At 35.0% G+C, this 19,350-nt stretch overlaps 1 protein-coding gene across 1 annotated transcript in view; it reads right to left on the bottom strand.

Annotated features, from left to right (window-relative positions):
* ITPR2 (inositol 1,4,5-trisphosphate receptor type 2) overlaps window positions 1-19,350 on the bottom strand; it is a 463,296-nt gene that overhangs the window by 87,643 nt on the left and 356,303 nt on the right. The window contains exons 47-49 of the mRNA XM_004435465.3: window positions 15,013-15,205; window positions 12,414-12,539; window positions 4,964-5,139 (exon numbers count right to left, since the gene is read on the bottom strand). Coding sequence (XP_004435522.1) covers window positions 4,964-5,139; window positions 12,414-12,539; window positions 15,013-15,205 — 495 coding nt within the window. The remainder of the gene's footprint in view (window positions 1-4,963; window positions 5,140-12,413; window positions 12,540-15,012; window positions 15,206-19,350) is intronic.

Below are 19,350 nucleotides of genomic sequence, written 5' to 3'. Positions count from 1 at the left end.
GTCCCGCTTTGCACGCTTTAACGGCGCAGTATGGCAGAAAGACCCTGGATTAGAAGTTGGGTCCTCTGGTCTCCAGTCCTGGCTCTGCCTCTAATTAGTTCAGTAAATCCTCCTGTTCTCTATAGGATGCTGTATATTCATTTCTAAAATGAAATGCCTAGAAGTAAATAATCCTTAAGGTGCCTTATAGCTCCAGAATTCTATGTGATGTCCTTTAAATTTTACTATTTTATGTGATCACAGAAGTTTATAACTGCTTTTATATTATCTTTTTTGGGTTTTTTTTTTTTTGGTTCTATGTCCCCGATCAGGAATTCTATCCCCATCTTGCATTGTTCCTATGGAAAAACATGACCTATTTTCCAGAAATAAATTATAGCCAAAAAAAAGATTGTCTACTATTTATTGAAAAATAAAACTGAATTTATTGTCTTGAACTACATTTTAACTACATTACCATATTTTCATCAACCATCAATCTTCTTACTAAAAATGAGATGATTTGATTTAAAAAAAAAATCTCCATTTCAGTGATGTCATATCTTAGGCAGAATAAGGCTCTACGGTTAAAGCCTATGGCAAAATTTTCATGTAATCAAAATCACCCTGGAAATCTTTTAAACTGCCAATAAAACAGTACAGTAAACAAGAGTGGTATAAACTGTAGTATCTCTTACTAAATTCAACACATGCTGGTTTCCCCCAGCGCTGGAGCAGTTTTCTGTTTCTGTAACTGAATATCAGAAGTAGTTAGGAGTACCCAGTGATTATATTGTATGAAAAATAGTGCGTGTGTGAGAATATGAATGTTTTGACTCAGAATACATAACTGAATGTGTATATGTCAAGTGAACATATGGTGAGACTCAGTCTTATAGATCAGCAGTAACATGAGCCCTCCCAGGAAACTATCTACACATAAGTAACTAAGGGCATGACACTATAAAATTTGAACACTGTGGCTTATTGTTAACAGACAGCTACCTGCTAAACTCCATTTGCTTCTCTGCTCTGCAAAATGGTGAGACTAAGTTCCAGTGTAAGGAAACATTTCCACATTACAGATAACTGTGAGAAAGGCAAATGACTTACAAATACCATTAAATAAATTACACATTCTAGGCACTACTAGAGAAGGAAAAAAACATAGATAAGAAGTGATTAGAAGATATTAAAAAGTCTTTCACAAGTATTTACTACTTTATTATTCATTATAAAAAATACCTAAAATCTAAACATCAATGGAATGGTTAAACAGATTGTATAACATCCATATGACTAGAAATACTGTTGTTAAAATGAGGTTTACAAATAATTTTAATGGTATGAAAAAACATTAAGTGATCCCAAATTTATAAAATATGTGTTTATATTTGCCAAAATAATATATTACTTCTAGTACCAATAACTAAAAATGCAATGTAGAGGGTGGGAAGAAAACTGCACAGTCGTATGTCACTTAATGACAGGGATATGTTCTGAGAAATGCATTGTTAGACGATTTCATCATTGTGTGAACATCAGAGAGTGTACTTACTAAAACCTAGATGGTATAGCCTACTACACACCTAGGCTATGTGGTACTAACCTAATGGGACCACCGTGGTACATGTGGTCCATCACTGGCCAAAACATCATTATGTGGCACGTGACTGTACTGGATTATAAGATATGCTTTATTACAGAGAAAAACATTTGAATTTTTCCCAACATCTCAAATATTGAGATAACTCCTGTGACAAGATAGAGAAGTAGTTGCAATCCAAACAAAACTTTGATTTTTAGAAATGAGTAAAGATAATAAAAATGAAGCATCATAATAAACAGAAACTGATAAGTGCTCAGAACACAGATTACAGTTTTTCCTCCCACTTGATTCCTTTTCCAAAAAAGGGATTTTCTGCACTTGCTTAACAGTGTGAAAGACACTGAGTCCAGAAACAAATAACTCTCTGTGAACCAAAATACCAACACTTTTAACAATCACGACAGCACGTTTTACAATTTAAACATACTTTACGGATTAGGTACTTGGTAAATGGTAGCCTTTATTGCTATTATATCATTATCACTGTTATTGTTCTTTTCTAAATCTTCACACTAATCTTCTCAACAACCCAGTGAAGACAGACTAGGCCTTAATACCTTCATTTCACTGAGGAGAAGAATGAAATTCAGAGGCTTGCTGATTTGCCGAAGGTCTAGAATTCTGATTCTCATTAAGGTTTGAGGGTCAAGTAGAAATTTTCTTTTGTTTTTACTGTTTCTGATACCTATAATTTTAGCTCTTGGAGTTTCACCTGTTACACAATGCAAACTTTTAAGTGAAATTAAGTTAATAAATATATTAAAACTTAAGGTGCACAAAACATTATTGATTTATGTTTTCATTTTTTTTTTCCCACCTCCTGGGAAATGGTAAACCGTAGATAATTTTGTAATGAGTTTGTTATGTTAAAAGATAAACTAAATAATTATTCCCTAAAACATTTTTATTAATCTGTACAATATCAAAACTATAGATAAAAACTCTCCTATCAATATCTATAATATCAAGAATACAATTATCGCATTCAATTTGTTTGTCCCAAATGGAAGTTGATTATTTTCTTTGGTCAAAATGCTCTGGACTGGCAGATCATAATTTATCTTTTGGGGGCTGTGCAAATGGATGTTTTATTCTGTGAAGGCTCTCAGAGTACCTACAGATTCCTATAGTTTATAAGAAATATCTATCTCCATATATATTTCTTCTCATGAAGAAATTAAAGTTTAAAACTTGCCTCTGATATGAATAGTCATTTCTTATGGTGGAATTATTCTCACCAAACCAGGTGGAAGTTATCTTTTTCTCCTGTCCCCTGAGGGGGAAAAGAAAAATACTCCAAATATTTGTGGTTTTCCCCATAGACATTAAAATGCTATTCCTTATCTCTCTATATACTCTTGAAGCTTCTGGAGGGCAAGAACCACATCCTCTACCTCTTGGTATTTTCAGTGTCTATTACATAACAGAGACCCAAAAAATGTTTGCTATTTTTGGCCCAACTCTGTTTAGCTATTATTTCAATTTACCAAACTTGGATTTTCTCATTTGGACTAATGTCTTATTGAGGACCAGTTACCAGTTTATGAATATTATTTGCTTCTTCAAATAATTTGGTTCAAGATTCAATGTATTTTTAAAAAAATAATAAAAATAAGATGGACACACTAATAAGTTTGGAAAAATTTAGAGAAATCAATGAAGATTTCTTAATTAGCCTGGTTGGCAATATTGCAAAATTAGCTTATTTCCAAAGCATTGGAAATACAAGTTCAGTTCATGTAAACAATTTTTGAATGTTTAAGTGCCAGGTATTAAGGTGGAAAAAAATGTAGTTGGGAGGGAGTGAGGAGGGCAGGATTATATCTATGAATGTGACAACCTCTGCCCTCAAGAAACTTATAGAATAGTATATTTCGTACTTTACAGAATTCTTTACTGCTAGATCCCTTTGTACGTATGGTCACTTCCCTTTATTGACAATGATTGAGGAATAATTGGTAATTTGGTTGCCTGAATGTTCTTGTTAACTGGGAGCTGTCATATATATCATTTCCAATTTTTGAAGAATTATAATATAATAGGGGTTAGAAACATAGAATTGGCCATACTAGTTAAGCTTTATAGATCTCAAAAGTTTGGTTGACTACTTAATTTAATCATTTCAATAAATATTTGCCATGTATTTTATGCGCAAGGCACTGAAAATGTATAAGAATACAAAAGGATCTTTCATTCATTCATTCACTCACTCATTAGAAAATTTAAGAAATATTTGATGAGTACCAATAACGTTCCAGACATTGAATGATCAATCATTATCCTTAAGAACTATATAATCTAGTAGAGGAGATAAGGCTTATATAATGATACCACACTATAAGACATTATGTTAGAAACCCAGTAAAAGACATAGAAAGTGCTTTAGCTATTCAGCACACATATTAGCAATATTTATTTGTTTATCTGGCCATTTGTTCTTTCATCAACCTGATTTATCTTTTCTTAATATTCCTTTATGGCTCTGCCATGCAGAAAGTTGTCTAGTTCCTTTAAAATTTTATCTTTTGGGTACAATTACTGCTATTTGGAATAGTACTATGGCTTACTTATTCTAAACTTACCTAACTCAAGTTTTTTTTTTTTTTTTAAATGTTAATTTTTATTTTATTTATTTTTTCCCCCAAAGCCCCAGTAGATAGTTGTATGTCATAGCTGCACATCCTTCTAGAGGCTGTATGTGGGACGCGGCCTCAGCATGGCCGGAGAAGCCATGTGTCGGTGCGCGCCGGGGATCCAAACCTGGGCCGCCAGCAGCAGAGCACAAGCACTTAACCACTAAGCCACGGGGCCGGCCCCTAACTCAAGTTTTGAAATGTGCTCCCTTGTTTTATTACTTTAAAATCTAGTGAAAAAAAATATTAATCTCATCTAAGCCTTTCACAAGTTTATAGGTTTTGTTCACATAAAAAGAGCCCAATTTCACATTTTCTCATATAGCAACTCTTTTTCCTTGGTCATTTTATAAAAGGTACTCACTTCTAAAATCCTACTGAATATAATTTATTCTTTCTTGGATGATTTAGAAGTCACTTTAGGATGTTAACAGTGGCTCACAGTCATTTTTGTCAATAGCTGCAGGTATAGGATGTAGAAGGCATTAAAACCGGATTGGATTCAATTGATTGCAGAATTGGGTCATGCTCCAAATGCTACTTTCTTAAATATATCAAATTTTACTTGTCATTTTTTATTTCTCTCCAAATTAAGAATGCACAGATTAAACTCTGGTTAATTTAGATTCACAATAAATTAGAATTTACTGTGTATACATGAATTAAAACATATAGTTACATTTTTACATTTAATATACTTTTAATTAATCTATAACAGCAAAAAGCTAAGTAAAGTACTTACATTAGCTGCGCCAAGAAGTATTAATGTAGGTCCAAGACCTATCGTATATATTGATCTGAGCATTATTGACACAAGAAACGGCCGAATACCCACAGGCTTGGAGAAGAAAAACAGCATAGATGTGCAGATTGCAACTGCTATCCAAAGAAGAACTGAGAACAATGGAGAAAGTGTACCTGTAAAATGTAGAAGTTTATTTTTACTAAGAACAAAACTAGCAAATGTTAAAATCTTTGCCGCTCTATTTTATATAATATAGCAAGTCAAGCCATAAGACACTGAATTTCAAAACAACCCACTCTACACTGTATATTTCGAGGAAATGCCTTTGAACACATTACTTATTATTACATTTCCAGAAAGTTTGTGATTAATTTCAGGTTGCTTAAATGCTCACTAGTTAAGTCCGAGAATTGTTCATCTTTCTCTCCTACAGGAGTTAAATGTTAAATACTTTCAATATAGGTATCTCACTTGGGAAACTTAATTCAAAATTTACGATTAATGACCATTAAACGTACAGCTAAATCATGTGGAATCTGGTATTTTTTTCACTGAACTCATACCTTATCTTGTTCTATTATTATCAAGTTTCTATATTACAGATTCCTCTAAAGAATTCAAAATATAGAATACCCCGTCTTTAATAGACATAAACTTTAACTGTTAAAGCACACGTGTATATACGTGTATGAGTGTATATACGTGTATGAGTGTATACGTGTATATACGAGTGTGTGTATTTAAAGGCCAACTCAAATTCTAAAAAAAAATGTTGAGCTATTTAAATCATCACAAAACAAAGTTTCAAATGTTTGAAAAATGAACTCCATTACAAAATTTCTTTTGAAATTGCCCAAGAAGGGGTTTAAAAATATATTTCCTTTCAAAAGAAGTACAATTCATTGACATTCGCACTGACATGTGGATTCAAGGAATCCCCCTCTGGAGGTCATGTGGTGCTGCATTTACAGAAGTAAATGAAGGAGCAACATTCTTGAACTGATTAGATCAGCTCTGGGACCTCAAATACATGTCTATAGGCTGATAAAGTAGAGGAGAAATAACAAAACGGAGATTTTCCACTAGTTATTTCTCTTGGTCACACCTCTTTTTAGTATTTATAAAATTAACTTCTGCATGCAAAACATCCCAAAAGCCTTGGTGTGGAGGGCTTCTGTATTATTATTGAAACCATGGAATTATCTGGATTCCTTCAATGAATGTTCATAGTGAGTGCTAATAGATCAAAAGTAGGTAGGAAGAGCCTATCAGACATTAAAAAACAAAACAAAGTCAGATAGCGAACATCATTGGTTTAGACATGTTTATTTTTGCAATGTTTGTTCTTATCATGCTATCTCTTAAAGCAAGCAGTGATGAAAGAAGGTTCGGAGGAGAGGTTTGTTCCGCCTTCTCATCAAATTTATGATCTGATAAGATTACTTTGAAGATGGAGAAAGAAAAGTGGTAAATTGTTTTGAAAGTTAGCTTCAATTCCTGTCCTCTGGCAATGCTAACAAAATGGGTGCCCAACTCCTGTTTATGACGACGTTGGCTTGTAAGCACTCTATATCTACCAAAACACAGCCCGAGAACCAACTGCGCTGACTTCACAGATCTCAAGGAGCCATGGAGAGAATAGTCTTCAACTTTCTCTTGTGCTTATTGGGACGCCATCAGACTGTAAGCTCTGTACGGGTGAGGACAATCTCCAGGCCAATCACAGTGCCTGGCATGCAGTAACAAATAAATATTTATTGATTACATGAATAAACAAAAACATTATCTGTGAGTTCGTTTGGAGTAAGTAACTAAGTCTCCAGTTATAAATTCCCCAAGTTGGGGAGCTTCACTCTTTACTAAAACTGCCAACATCTCCCCACATTTAACAACTTTTAGCCAGTCGTTGGACTCTTCAGGATGATTCATAAGCAATGACTTGGTGTGACATTCTTTATTTTAAAAGTCTCAGTGTTGGCATTGATAGGCACACTGTAGATTGTCATTAATGCCTGATCATTAACCATATCTTGACTACTGTTTCCCAGATAGTATCTGGCTTGCCGAGATTTCCCCTTGATTAAACAAGAAATTATAACCATGCACTTAAAACTGGGCATTTGATTCCTTTGTAGAAAGAACTCTCATAGAATCTAGCATAGTACTTTGCACATAGTTTAATGCTAAATATGTACTTGTGAACTAATAAATTTAAAAAGTATTCAAAATGGCTATTACAGTATTATCAATTGACAACTGACAATAATTTGTAATCATATTATGTAAGAATGATCATATTGGTTTCTAGCTGAAGATTTAATGCTAAAAACATAAACTGAAATCTCCTGATAAACTCTAGAGAAGATAGTACAGATTGTTAAAATCAATTTTTACCCATTAAGCGTGGGAAAGGGGGACTGTCTTCTCTTTTTAATACTTTATATATATGTGTCAATTTTCTATAATGAGCATGTATTACTTTTATAATGGAAAAAGTTTCTAGAATTCACTTTATACATTTTTAAGTCTTAGAAAGTATGAAATTTGTCCTTTATAAAAGAAAATTCAAACAGCAAAATTGGAGACCTCAATTCAACTCACATAATGGGACTCTCCTATCTACCCCACACTGACTTGTTTATAGTTTTCTGTATAGAACATGCTGCTTCTTACTCCCCAATCTATCTCCATTCCTCTTTCTCCCATGTAGCCTCATAAGACTTTCCTGTTTCCCCCACCTCAGTCCAGTTAAAGTAGACATCCATCCATAAATCCATGGGTGGTCTTTACTGTTGTGCCTTACTCCTTTCTTCTCCCTTAACTAGATCATGAGCTCCTTGAGGACAAAGACAGTTTTACCAACCTTTGTATCTCTAGGGTCTACCATAGTGCCTGACACATAGTTGCACTGCATCAATGGTTGTTATTAAGTTGAATGCATTAAAATCATCTTGAAGAACTTATTTTATTTAACACAAAGCACTTGAGGGAAAATAGAATTACACTCAAAATTTGAACATGATTTAAAAAAAAAAAAAAAAAACACACTATCTGGATATAAGAAAGTCCTATGGCAGTAATTTTCTCCACTAACTAGTCAGTCTTTGCCAAACTAGGCAGGGATGGTTGGCATGGCAATGTTCAACTTCGGAATGTCCATCTGGGAGAGTCCCTGGCATCAACAGCTGCTGCTTCAGCCACAACCAGCAAAGCCTCATTCCTCAACTTTGGCACAAGTTTCTTTTTTAGAGGAACATATGTTAAACAAATAAACCAATCAACCAAACAAGAAAACCAAAAGCAAAACCTACAGCCACACAAATAAGCCCTGTCTTCTTGAATAAATACAAATAGAGCTCTTCAAAGCCTGGCAATGAAAGGAGATTTCTGCAGTAGCGGTTGGGAGGGTGGGGGCCCTATAAGCTGATCCTCTGAGAATCACTTTCCCCTTAAGTAGCTCCCTTTAACTACTGTGCACTACCATCCTGGTTGAAGTGAGACACCACTCTCTCAGTTAATATTATAACCCAAGCGTGAACCAGATATCTCGGCACAAGTAATTCCCAGTAGCTTATGTGTGATCAGGCTGGAAATATGCTTGGAGAAAGCATACACAGCCCATTCCCTCTGTCCTTACTGCCATATTGGCCTCAGTGACTCTGGAACAGCTTCTATTAGGGTCTGGGGTTGAGAAAGGTGGCCTATTTTGACTACAGGTCTTTTTTTTAGCCCAGGATTCATCAGGTGATTTTGTGATCAACTTCTATACCCAGAATCCGGGGACCTCAGGGTTGGGTGGACCCCTCCTATTTATTATTTATTTCTTTTTTAACTTTTCATTTCAAAACTCTTTCAGACTTATGTAACAGTTGCAAATATAATACAAAATTCCCATATACCCTTCACCTAGATTCCCCAAATGTCAACACGTTACATAATCAAATTACAATGATCAATATCAGAAAATTTACATGATATATCACTTTTATCTAATCTAGAGACCTTATTCAAAGTCCATCAATTGCCCAATTAATGTTTTTCTGGGCCAGGATCACACATTGCATTTAGCTGTCATGTCTCTTTAGTCTCTTTTAATTTGGACAGCTCAATCTTTCTTTGTCTTTCACAAGCTTGAAGAATACTAGCCAATTATTTTGTAGAATGTCCCTCATTTTGAGTTTGTCTGAAATTTCCTCAGTTTATGCATTTTTGGCAAATGATGCCATGTCCTTGTCAGTGCATCATATCAAGAGGAACCTGATGTTGTTCTGTCTCATTAATGGTGACATTAACATTGATCACTTAGTTAAAGCGATTTCTCCACTTTAAAATTACTATTTTTTCTGTTGTAATTAATAAGTATGTTGTGGGGAAATTCTTTAAGACTGTCAATATCCTGTTTCTCATTACAGTTTTTCATCTAACATTCACCTATTAATTTTAGTATCTATTGATGATTTTTAGTACTGTGATGTTTGCCAAATGGTGATATTCTATTTCCATTATTCCTGCTACATTTATTAATTGGGATGTTGTTGTAAGGAAGAGCTTTCTCTTCTCACTATCAATATGGACTCCTGGATTCTTATTTTATTTTATGGGTTATTATATATTACTATCAATACTTTTTTTCCTCAAAATTTCCATAAATATGGCCACTAGGAGGACTTTCAAGTTGGATCCTGTATTCTTTGCCATGTCTCCATTATTTTTTTTTAGGTTATTGAAAGGAATCTTAATGATCAACTAATTCATCTTTAAATCATCTCAAAGTGCTCCTGGCAAGTAGTCATCCATCTTATGTTTGACAAAATCTGACATTAGAGAACTTGTACACCCAGCACAGAATTTTCTTTCTCCAGCCAGTTCCGATGGCCAAGTGTGCTTATCAGTCTTAACTTTGTCTCCTCAGGCTTCTTAACTATGCATAGTAACTGAAGGTTAGAGACCCAGCAAATCCTGACCAAAAATTTAACCTTGTATTCATGGAGTTATAATTAAATAACTCATCTAGAACTGTAATCAGATTACCCAAACATAACCTTGGGATTCCATATTGTCAAAACGGCAGCTCGTGCCTTCCCCTCCCTCTCAGCACCATCCTCACACCCAGATCCCTAAGATTGAGCCTCCAACTTGGTTACTCCTGTTAACTTCTATTCAGTCATTTTTGAACAGTAAAGCCTGCATCTGCACCTGATGATGAAGCATCATGTTTTCCAGTCTTGTTTTTGTTAGTCCTACTTCTTTCTGAGGCTGGAGACTTACTCCAAACTCTACTATATATGTGGTTTCAAGTTCTTGTTCAAGGACCAGTTGTATCAGCAATACCTCAAGAGCATGTTAAAAAATACATACTTCTGGACTGCAGTCCCAAATCATTGGGCAAATCTTCCTAAGCCTCAGATTCTGCATCCGTGAGGTTGAAGTACTTACTTTATAGGATTGTCAGGAAGATTAAATGTAATTATGTATGTGAAGTGCTTAGCATTTTGCCTGACCCAATCTAAGCGGTAAACAACATCAGCTGCCATTATTATTATCAATATTACTATTTTAACTGTTACTAGTGTGGCAAGTATTAAAAATGTATCAGGTGTTCTACTTTCTCCTGAATGGGTAAAGAGTAGATGTCTAGAAGGGTGGCATTGCCCATTACCATTATATTGCATGTACAACAGGTGGCAGCAGAGGCTATATACATTGGCTCTGGTGGTCAAGGAAGGGATATCATGGAATGGAATTCAGGGAAAAGTGTATCCTGTAAGAAGATTTGTTATCTTCCTGTTATCTATATGCTTCCAACCCAATCATCCATGTAGAAAAGTTCTGAATTGGAAACAAAAGAGTTAACCTTCTATTCTAAGATCTGCCATTTTTAGCCTCTTTGGGCTTCCATCTCTTCATCCGTCGAATGAGAGTTTGATACTAGATGATTTCCAGAATTGCTTCCACATCTAAGACTTTAGGCTTCTATTAACCAGGACTCTACAATTTACTCTCAGCATTCTGTGTGCAGATGATACTAATTTATCATCTCATTCTGGACTTCTCTCCTTACAAGAGTTACATTCTTCTGTGTCAAGAGGGCTATCATCACTAAATGAGACTAAACACAGTGAAGAGAAAGCTATTTCCACTTCCTGCTGTATTTGCAACTTCTCCACAATGGATGGCCAAATATTCACTACGTTTTCATTTGCTCTTTAACTGAAACATCCGCTCCATTGCTGAATATTCTTCTGTTGGCATTGGCGTGCCTTCCAAAAAATCAAACTTCCTTATGTCCACTCAGATTATACCTAAAGGTTAGAACTTTGATAGCTGTTGTTATCTGTTATAGACCTTTGAAATGGCAAATTACTCCTGGATTCCCATTTCCCTTCCTGCTCACCTCCAGTTCATTTAAAAGAGGCTTACATACCTGTTGCTCTCATCACATCATCGCTTTTACTGAACTTCCCTTTGTAGTATTAATATTTACCTTGTAACAACAACAACAACTAAGCTTTATCAAATGCATACCAGGCACTGTTCTAAATGCTTTACCTATAACATCTCATTAAATTCTCACAATAATCCTATGAACAGATGAGATACAAAAGCACCTGTGGTTATTCTTTGCTGATATCGCTCATCTTATCCTCCAAGCCATTCTTCAGATGTACATTCCAAAGTTATTTACCTATTGTATCCCAAGACTAACAAATTTTCCCATGCACTTTACCAGACTTCAAACTTAATTTCCACAGTCCCATCCTTCAGTATATTTCTCCATTTCACTTAAAATGGGATAATTTCTTTTGTCTTTGCTTTTATAAAACCTCGTGTACTATTAGTTTAATAATATTAATTTCATAGTCAATCATCCATGTAGAAAAGTCCTAGATTGGAAACAAAAGTGTTAACCTTCTACTCTTCGATCTGAGATACTCTCTATTATTACATTCTGTCTTAGGCTGTACATTTAAAATTTTTTTTCAGATTCTATGTGTGCTCATTATAGAAACCTTAGACAAGACAGAAAGCAAAGCAAAGAGTGTAAAATATAAATTCCACTATTTAACGTAATCACAATGAATATTTTGGCATAACTCCCTCATTTTCCCATATATTTACATAATTGAGATGATATAGTATAAAAAATGCTTTCAGTCATAATAATTAGGTAGAAATAATAATTTTTTTCATTGCCTTATTTGCCAATATATAATATAGCTTTAATAACCCTTCTGTATACGAGCTTTTTGAAAAATAACATTTCTATTACTGTAGTTTTCTGAGCACTCTACTTACCATCATTCTCTACTTCCAATGAACATAGAAAAACCTATTTAACAAGAATTAAATTATTATTATTTTGAAGCTCTAAATAGCTAAGGAATGCATTGAGTATTATTTTTAGAACTTTAAAATATTTATCATTTAAAGAAAGACAAGCACTTGCCTTCATCTCCATCATCCCCAAATGGGTAGAAGAGAGCAACAGCTAAATTGATGAACACAGCCAAGTTGAAGGAAATGCTCCCCCAGAGAGAGATGTGCCTCGAGAACCAGAACAGCGCAGGGTTATCTAGTAAGCAAGAAGTGCAATGAGATAGAACAGAAAAATAAATTTTGGTTTCAACACAAGACTCTACTGAAATAATATTTTACTAAACGCATTTTTGTGAACTAGTATAAAAGCACATTTAAATAAACATTTACTATGACTTATTTTAGAAAGTTTATAATCAATAACATAAGGGAGTTATCTGTTTGATTCCGTCTTTATCCTTTAGCCAATTTACACCTAAACCATTGTAGAAGAGTGAGTAATTGTGCAATTGCTAAAGATGGTGAGAAAAGATGATCCTGTAATAATTCTCTTTAATATATTCCTAGAGCAGATTAGGGGAAAGACAAGTTAGCGGCTGCCTGGGGCCTCCTTTAATGGAATGGTATACATCACTGTATAATTTAGTAATATTGATAAATTGGTCCCACTCCTATGCCTTAAAGTCAAATAAAAAACCCAAACTCCTAGCACAGATACCTCTCTGATGAAAATTCCCATGACACAGTCACAGTTACCCGAAACTTTGAAACTTAATAGGATGGCATAGTAATGCTTACTAGCAACTAGTGATTTATATTATCTAAATTTTAAACATTAATGCTTTCTAAGAACTTGTTGAATCTGCAACAGCAGAAGAAAATAAAAGATACCATAAGCACTACCAATAAGTAAGAGAGGTCTTGCTGAATATTTTCAGAAAAGGAATTCTGTTTCTGGCATCAGAAATGAATTAGTAAATGCATCTACTGAATACAGTTTACATCAACCAAAAATCAGTTCTTTCTACCTCTCCTAAACAACGAAACAGATACGTAAAGCACATAAGTTTGAAATGGAGCCAACTTTACTAGCCTACCCTCGGTACCCACATGACTTCTTCAGGTCTTGTCCATTCTCTACCTCTTAATATCATAACATCAGGTTAAAAATATTAGAGTTAATGGAGGGGGAAAGACACAGCGATTTTCACAGAGAAAGTATACACTTTTCAAATTATGTTCTGTGCATTCCAATCTGGGGTCTGCTGCTTTACTTATAAACTGCTCTTCCCTCCAGTACATCTTATTTTCCTTTTCTTGGAATGGAGCATTCCAACACTGGAATACGCTATGATTAGCTGTGGCATTTAGTTGACTGATGGATCATAAATTGTAAACATCTGCATCTCCACCATTCCTGAATTAGAAGTCCTCACTTTTAAAAGCAGAATATTAAGACAAAATTAGAAGATATTGATGCATAGATTTGTAATCACAAATTCTTACTTACAAATCCACCAAATGAATGAGATTCTCTTTATAACCTCATAAGTCGCTTCCCAATTTTAAAAGCAAATGAACACTGAAAATTAGGATTTGTTTTTTTTGAAAAATGACAAAACATTTATCCAAAATAACAGACCCCACAAGAGCTAGTTCATTATCCAGTTTACTTTTTTTGTCAAGGAGAAAATGTATGATTTTCAAGTGTCCCAAATAAAATTGTGGAGTCTTCATACGTATTTCGGAAACCCAAAATTGGCTCTGAAATCCATAAGGTTCTACATGGTAAAACGCTAAAGGAGAGTTAATTTACTTATGTTTTTCAAATATTCTACTTCTTAAGCCTGAAAATGCATGCCACAATCTTATATCCGAAGATGGTGTTTCTCAAGCTCCACTCAAATTCATGAACCACACTCATTAAAGTTCCTAGAAAACCTCAATGATAAAAACTGTTTAATAGAGGTGTTCAGAATGTATGTCTGCTTGTCTGGAAAATTTCCCCAAAAGACAGAAAAAACCTAATCAAGAATTTCCCCATATAAATTTTTGTTAAAAATTCATGATATTCTTTATCTGGGAAAATAAAGTTTATTTTAAACTTTAAAATTTTTTAATTTTAAAATTCAGTATTTCCAAATGGACTTGACTCCTGAAATATAAGTAACGGAAATTATATTATGCTCATTTTTAACTGTAAAATTATAACATTGCTCTATTTGAATACAAGTGTCACAAAATTTTTAGTTTGAGTTGGCGAGGTAAAGATACGTTGAAAGAAAGAATGACTTTCAGAGAAACATTAAACAATCTACTCAATCATAAGATCATAAGACAACAGAGGATGAGCATGCTGGTGCCGATGTCTCTCCATCCCATTCACTGATGGTTAAGGCCAGTCAGGGCCTATTCATGGACTTCAAACCTGCAGCTGTTCAACAGTCGAAACATACAGCTGCAACCTCGTATTTCATAATATTTATAAAATTATAGGATCAGCACTAAAAGATGATCTAATTAGTCAGAGTTTTCTGTTTGCATTAAGCCTCAGGTGTCTCGGCTCAAGTTGTAGACTGGGCTCACATTCTTAAGCCTATAAGTGATTTCAGTAACATCAGATGGCAAGAAATTAAAAACCAATTTAAATGAATGCTGTCATGTATCCCAAAGGACCAATTTATCTATCGTTATGCTCAAAACTAACCATTTTATTTTATTGTACTTACTCCTGATTTTCTTCTGCCACTTCATTTCATTGTAGAGATCCTCCGTTTGCTGGAAAAAGTCATTCACTTTACTTCCTTGTTCATCCCTTTCAGTTGTATTGAACACACGGTACTTGGATTCTCGCGTAAGGTATTCACATATATTGGGGACGGGAAAAACTATCTGTTCCATGGTCCTATCGTGCCGAACAATCTGAAAACATTAATTTGCATTTGTTTTAGCCTTTGGACACCTTAGTCTAAGACTATTTTTTGTTTTTAGCATGAGTTTATTAATGATATTTTATGAATTCAGTTATGAAAAACTGAACTATGCCAACTTGAAGTATCTAAAATAGTCCTTTACTGTACTACTTTACATTTTTCTCTTTAAATAAATTAACTGACTAGTGTATCATAAATACTATACTTTGTCACAAATAACAAAAACCAAAATCTTTATTCTTTCTGAATTAGCATTAAACTTTTGCCACCCATTTTTATTTTCATGAAGTATATCAAAGAACTAAGAGTATCTTTATTAGCAAGTGATTGGCTACATAAGCTTAAACACAGCACTTGGTATATTTGTATCTTGTTCTTAGCCTGTTCTTCCTAAAAAGGGCTGTTGAGGAACAAATGACATACTCAACACGACATGCCCTGAGTTCTACAGAGAAAGGTACCTTACATCATTAAAATATTTTCCTATTCATGGCAAAACATATTTTTGTAGGTATAATATCCATTTAAGCATATACTCAGATGTAAATATTCAGTATTTTGAACTTCTCTTATTTGGTATTTGTTTAACTTTAGACAAAAAAATAGGCTGAATATTTTCATACAGCTCCACGATGTAACAAGGGTTTATGAGACTGAATCTCAAGGTTCATGTTTATATACTCTGCCTAGCCCTTAAGAACGAATCAGGATTGGTTTAAGCCAGAAGAGTCATTCTATTTCCCTTTTCCATTGACTAGTATGGTGGTGAGCGTGTGACCTAGTTTCAGAAAATGAGGCATAAGGAGAAATATCCTTGAGGGGAGGGGGCTTCCAGGAAAGATTCTGCTTCCTGAAAGAGCAGAGAGCCACATGAGACAAACAAAATAGTAACAACAAAAAACCAAGTACACAACACAAAAGTTCTTTTTTGCCTGTACCTTCTCTCTCCCTACTTAGAACAAAAGGTAGTGTAAGAGCATGATAGGGTTGCCATTTTGCAACCATCAGGTGAGATATCAGCATAATAAGAAAGAACTTATTAAGGAAAAGCCTACATGTTTGAAGACATCATTGAGTCGTTGAATCAATTACAGAACTACTGGTACCTCCAGACTTCCCACTATGTGAAAAAGTCAAATATTTTTATTGTTTAAACAATTCTCAGGCTGGTATTTTGTTACCTGTAACTGAAGCTATCCTAAATGACATGTTATATATGTAAACTACATACTGGAATACTATCATAAAACAAACAAGATGAAATTTAGTAATGGTATATAAAAATTCCTGAACATAGGTTAAAAAAATCAATTTTTTTAAGGATAAAATTGGACTTATTTAGTATGGTAGGCAACTATGTGGATAAAAATAAGGTTTACTTGACCCAAGAGCATCAGATGTTTAAAAAAAAAATCTCAGTGTGCATTTAAGAAATAGTGTCTTGATTATTATAAGCCAAGCTATTCAGTCTCTTCATGAAATATTATGTTTGATTCTGGTTGTCACATTTTACAATGGGCATTGACAAACTGGAGGGATTACTGAAGGAAATGGGAATGTGTTAACTGTAAAAAGCCAAGGATGGATAATTTTTTCAATGTATTTATTCAACAAATGCTTATTCAGTCCTTAGGTGAGAAGCTCTGGGGAATTCAAAGGGAAAAAACAACATGAACCCCACTCTTTAAAAGCTTGCAGTTTATTAATCATGATGGTTCTTCAAATGTTGGAGCCAAGGTAGTATGCTGACAGGGGAGCAAATGCTCTGAACAGTGGTTAAACATTAAGTGGGTAGTGTGTACTCTTCATGGAAAAAAAAAAAAAACCTTTCTAATTATTAGAGTTGTTCCAAATTGGTTCATGCCCTCCTGAAGTAGTGAGATCTCTATCACAGGAAGAATTTAAAACAGAAGCAGGGTCATTATAGAGCAAATCCTCCTTGGATGGGTGAGTAGACCAGGTAATCCACTAGGCCCTTCCTATTCCCCAGGGTCTTTGAGTCTATAAATTATGAACAAACTATTATTTTCAACACTATGTATTATTGTGGTTATGCTCCAGGCAGTGTTCAGTTTTGGAAATACAAAGATGACTGAGACTGGCCCTTGCCTCAAGGTAGGGGACAAGTGACACATAAGAAGCTCACAATATGTCACAATATTCCAATGTAATATATTAAACTAATAGAATGATCAAACTACTGTGGGAGCATAGTAGGACGAAATTAATGAATGCCTGAAGGAAGGAGGGGAGGCCTCTCTGAGTAGGACATATGAGTTGGTCTTTGAGCATGAGAATTGGTCAACGTGAAGAATTTATTTTATTTTATTTTATTTATTTATTTATTTATTTATTTTTCCCCCCAAAGCCCCAGTACATAGTTGTATGTCATAGCTGCACATCCTTCTAGTTGCTGTATGTGGGACACGGCCTCAGCATGGCCAGAGAAGCGGTGCGTCGGTGCGTGCCCGGGTCCGAACCCGGGCCGCCAGCAGCGGAGCGCACACGCTTAACTGCTAAGCCACGGGGCTGGCCCAACGTGAAGAATTTAGATCATCAGCTCAGACCACTCCTTTGAACCCTGGACTTTTATATCCAACATCATAGATGCCTCAAAGTCACCTCAAATCCAATTTATCCAAGAATTGACAAACGATCTTCCCCTAACTTTTAACTGCCAAAGCTAGAATATTCTTGCATAACTCCAATTGCTGTCCATTTATTCAAACCAGAAGCCCAAGGAGCATCTTTTTCCATATCATTTCCCTCACCTTACATGGGCAATATCTACATATACCATATGGTATACCATATACATATACATATGGTATATGTATATTTTTCTCCAATCTAGATTCTCATCTTCAATACCACCATCTCTCACCTTCTCTACTACAATATCTTCCCATCTGATCTACCTGCATTCCTTGCCTCATTCTCTTTTCCAATCCTTTCTCCAAACAGCAACTACAGTAATCTTTTGAAAAAAGCCATCCGCCTCCTCTGTTCTTTCACACCTCCCCTTCATTTATTTCTACCTGAAATCCATGCCCAATCTTTAGCAGAGAGGAACTTTACTCAATCTTTAATATATTTTTTATGGCAATCTTCTCTGAGAAATCTATCCTGAAATTCCCCAGGCAGAGTTAATTACTGTTGTCTCTACATTTCCTAGGCCCTTTGTTTATACACTTACTACACAGAATTATTTTCTATATGTGTATGTAGTTAGTAGAGAGTAAATGCTCAGTAAACATATACTGAATTTATATATTTATAGCTAAATCCTTCCTCACTGCTGGAAAACCAATAAAAGTCCAACTTCAATAACAGACCCCTCTCTTACACACAGGTATTAACACAACCCCTACCTCTGGCTTACTCATTCTACCGCTATTCCTGATCTCTTCTAATCACCTAGCTTTGCACTCGGCTTTTGGGACCTTCCTCAGAACCTTGGTGGTTTGATGATCTATTTGTATCAAATTTCTCCAGCTTCCTGACTTTGCCAACTGCGCAGTTCCTAAGCACGTGATGTAGTAAGCAATGTTTTTGCTGCTTGTCCAGCTCATGGGTTCTACTAGGTCAAGTCTCCCATCAAACCTGCAGTAGCATTAATGTTTATAAACATGAGGAAGGGATTCATTTTGTGACACAAGGTAATAATGCTCATTATTCCAAAGGTTTGGTGGTAGTAAACAATAAGACAGTAATTATGTATCTTGAGAGCTAACAGCAGTGATGCCCATCATGCACTCCGCTGAAAACCAAAAAATATCTGCCAAAGTGAATGAATGTGTGAATGTAAATTACAAGCGACAAGCCTCAACTACTCAGCTCACTTCTGCCTGATTAGCTCTGCCAACTAGTGTCAAAATGATACTATAGCTAATAGATGACAGCCAGATGGGTCTCACAACACATAATAAGTCCATGTTGCCCTGCACCTCCTGAACTGCCACCAGCCATTAAATAATGTCTCATTTATGTGGGGCGGGGCGGGGAGTGGCCAATTGCTGCTTACCGAAAATGGAAACTGTTAAACCGTTCTAAGTTTAAGCTATCGCTATGAAAACTTTATTAGTGCCTTCCATGTTTCCTATACTTTTTAATACTTGCTTACACAGAGATTTC

The sequence above is a fragment of the Ceratotherium simum genome, chromosome 17, assembly GCF_057802395.1.
Source record: "Ceratotherium simum simum isolate JZ-2026a chromosome 17, ASM5780239v1, whole genome shotgun sequence".
Taxonomy (NCBI): domain Eukaryota; kingdom Metazoa; phylum Chordata; class Mammalia; order Perissodactyla; family Rhinocerotidae; genus Ceratotherium; species Ceratotherium simum.
The sequence above is the reverse complement of the archived record's forward strand: the minus strand, read 5'-3'. Positions and strand labels throughout refer to the sequence as shown.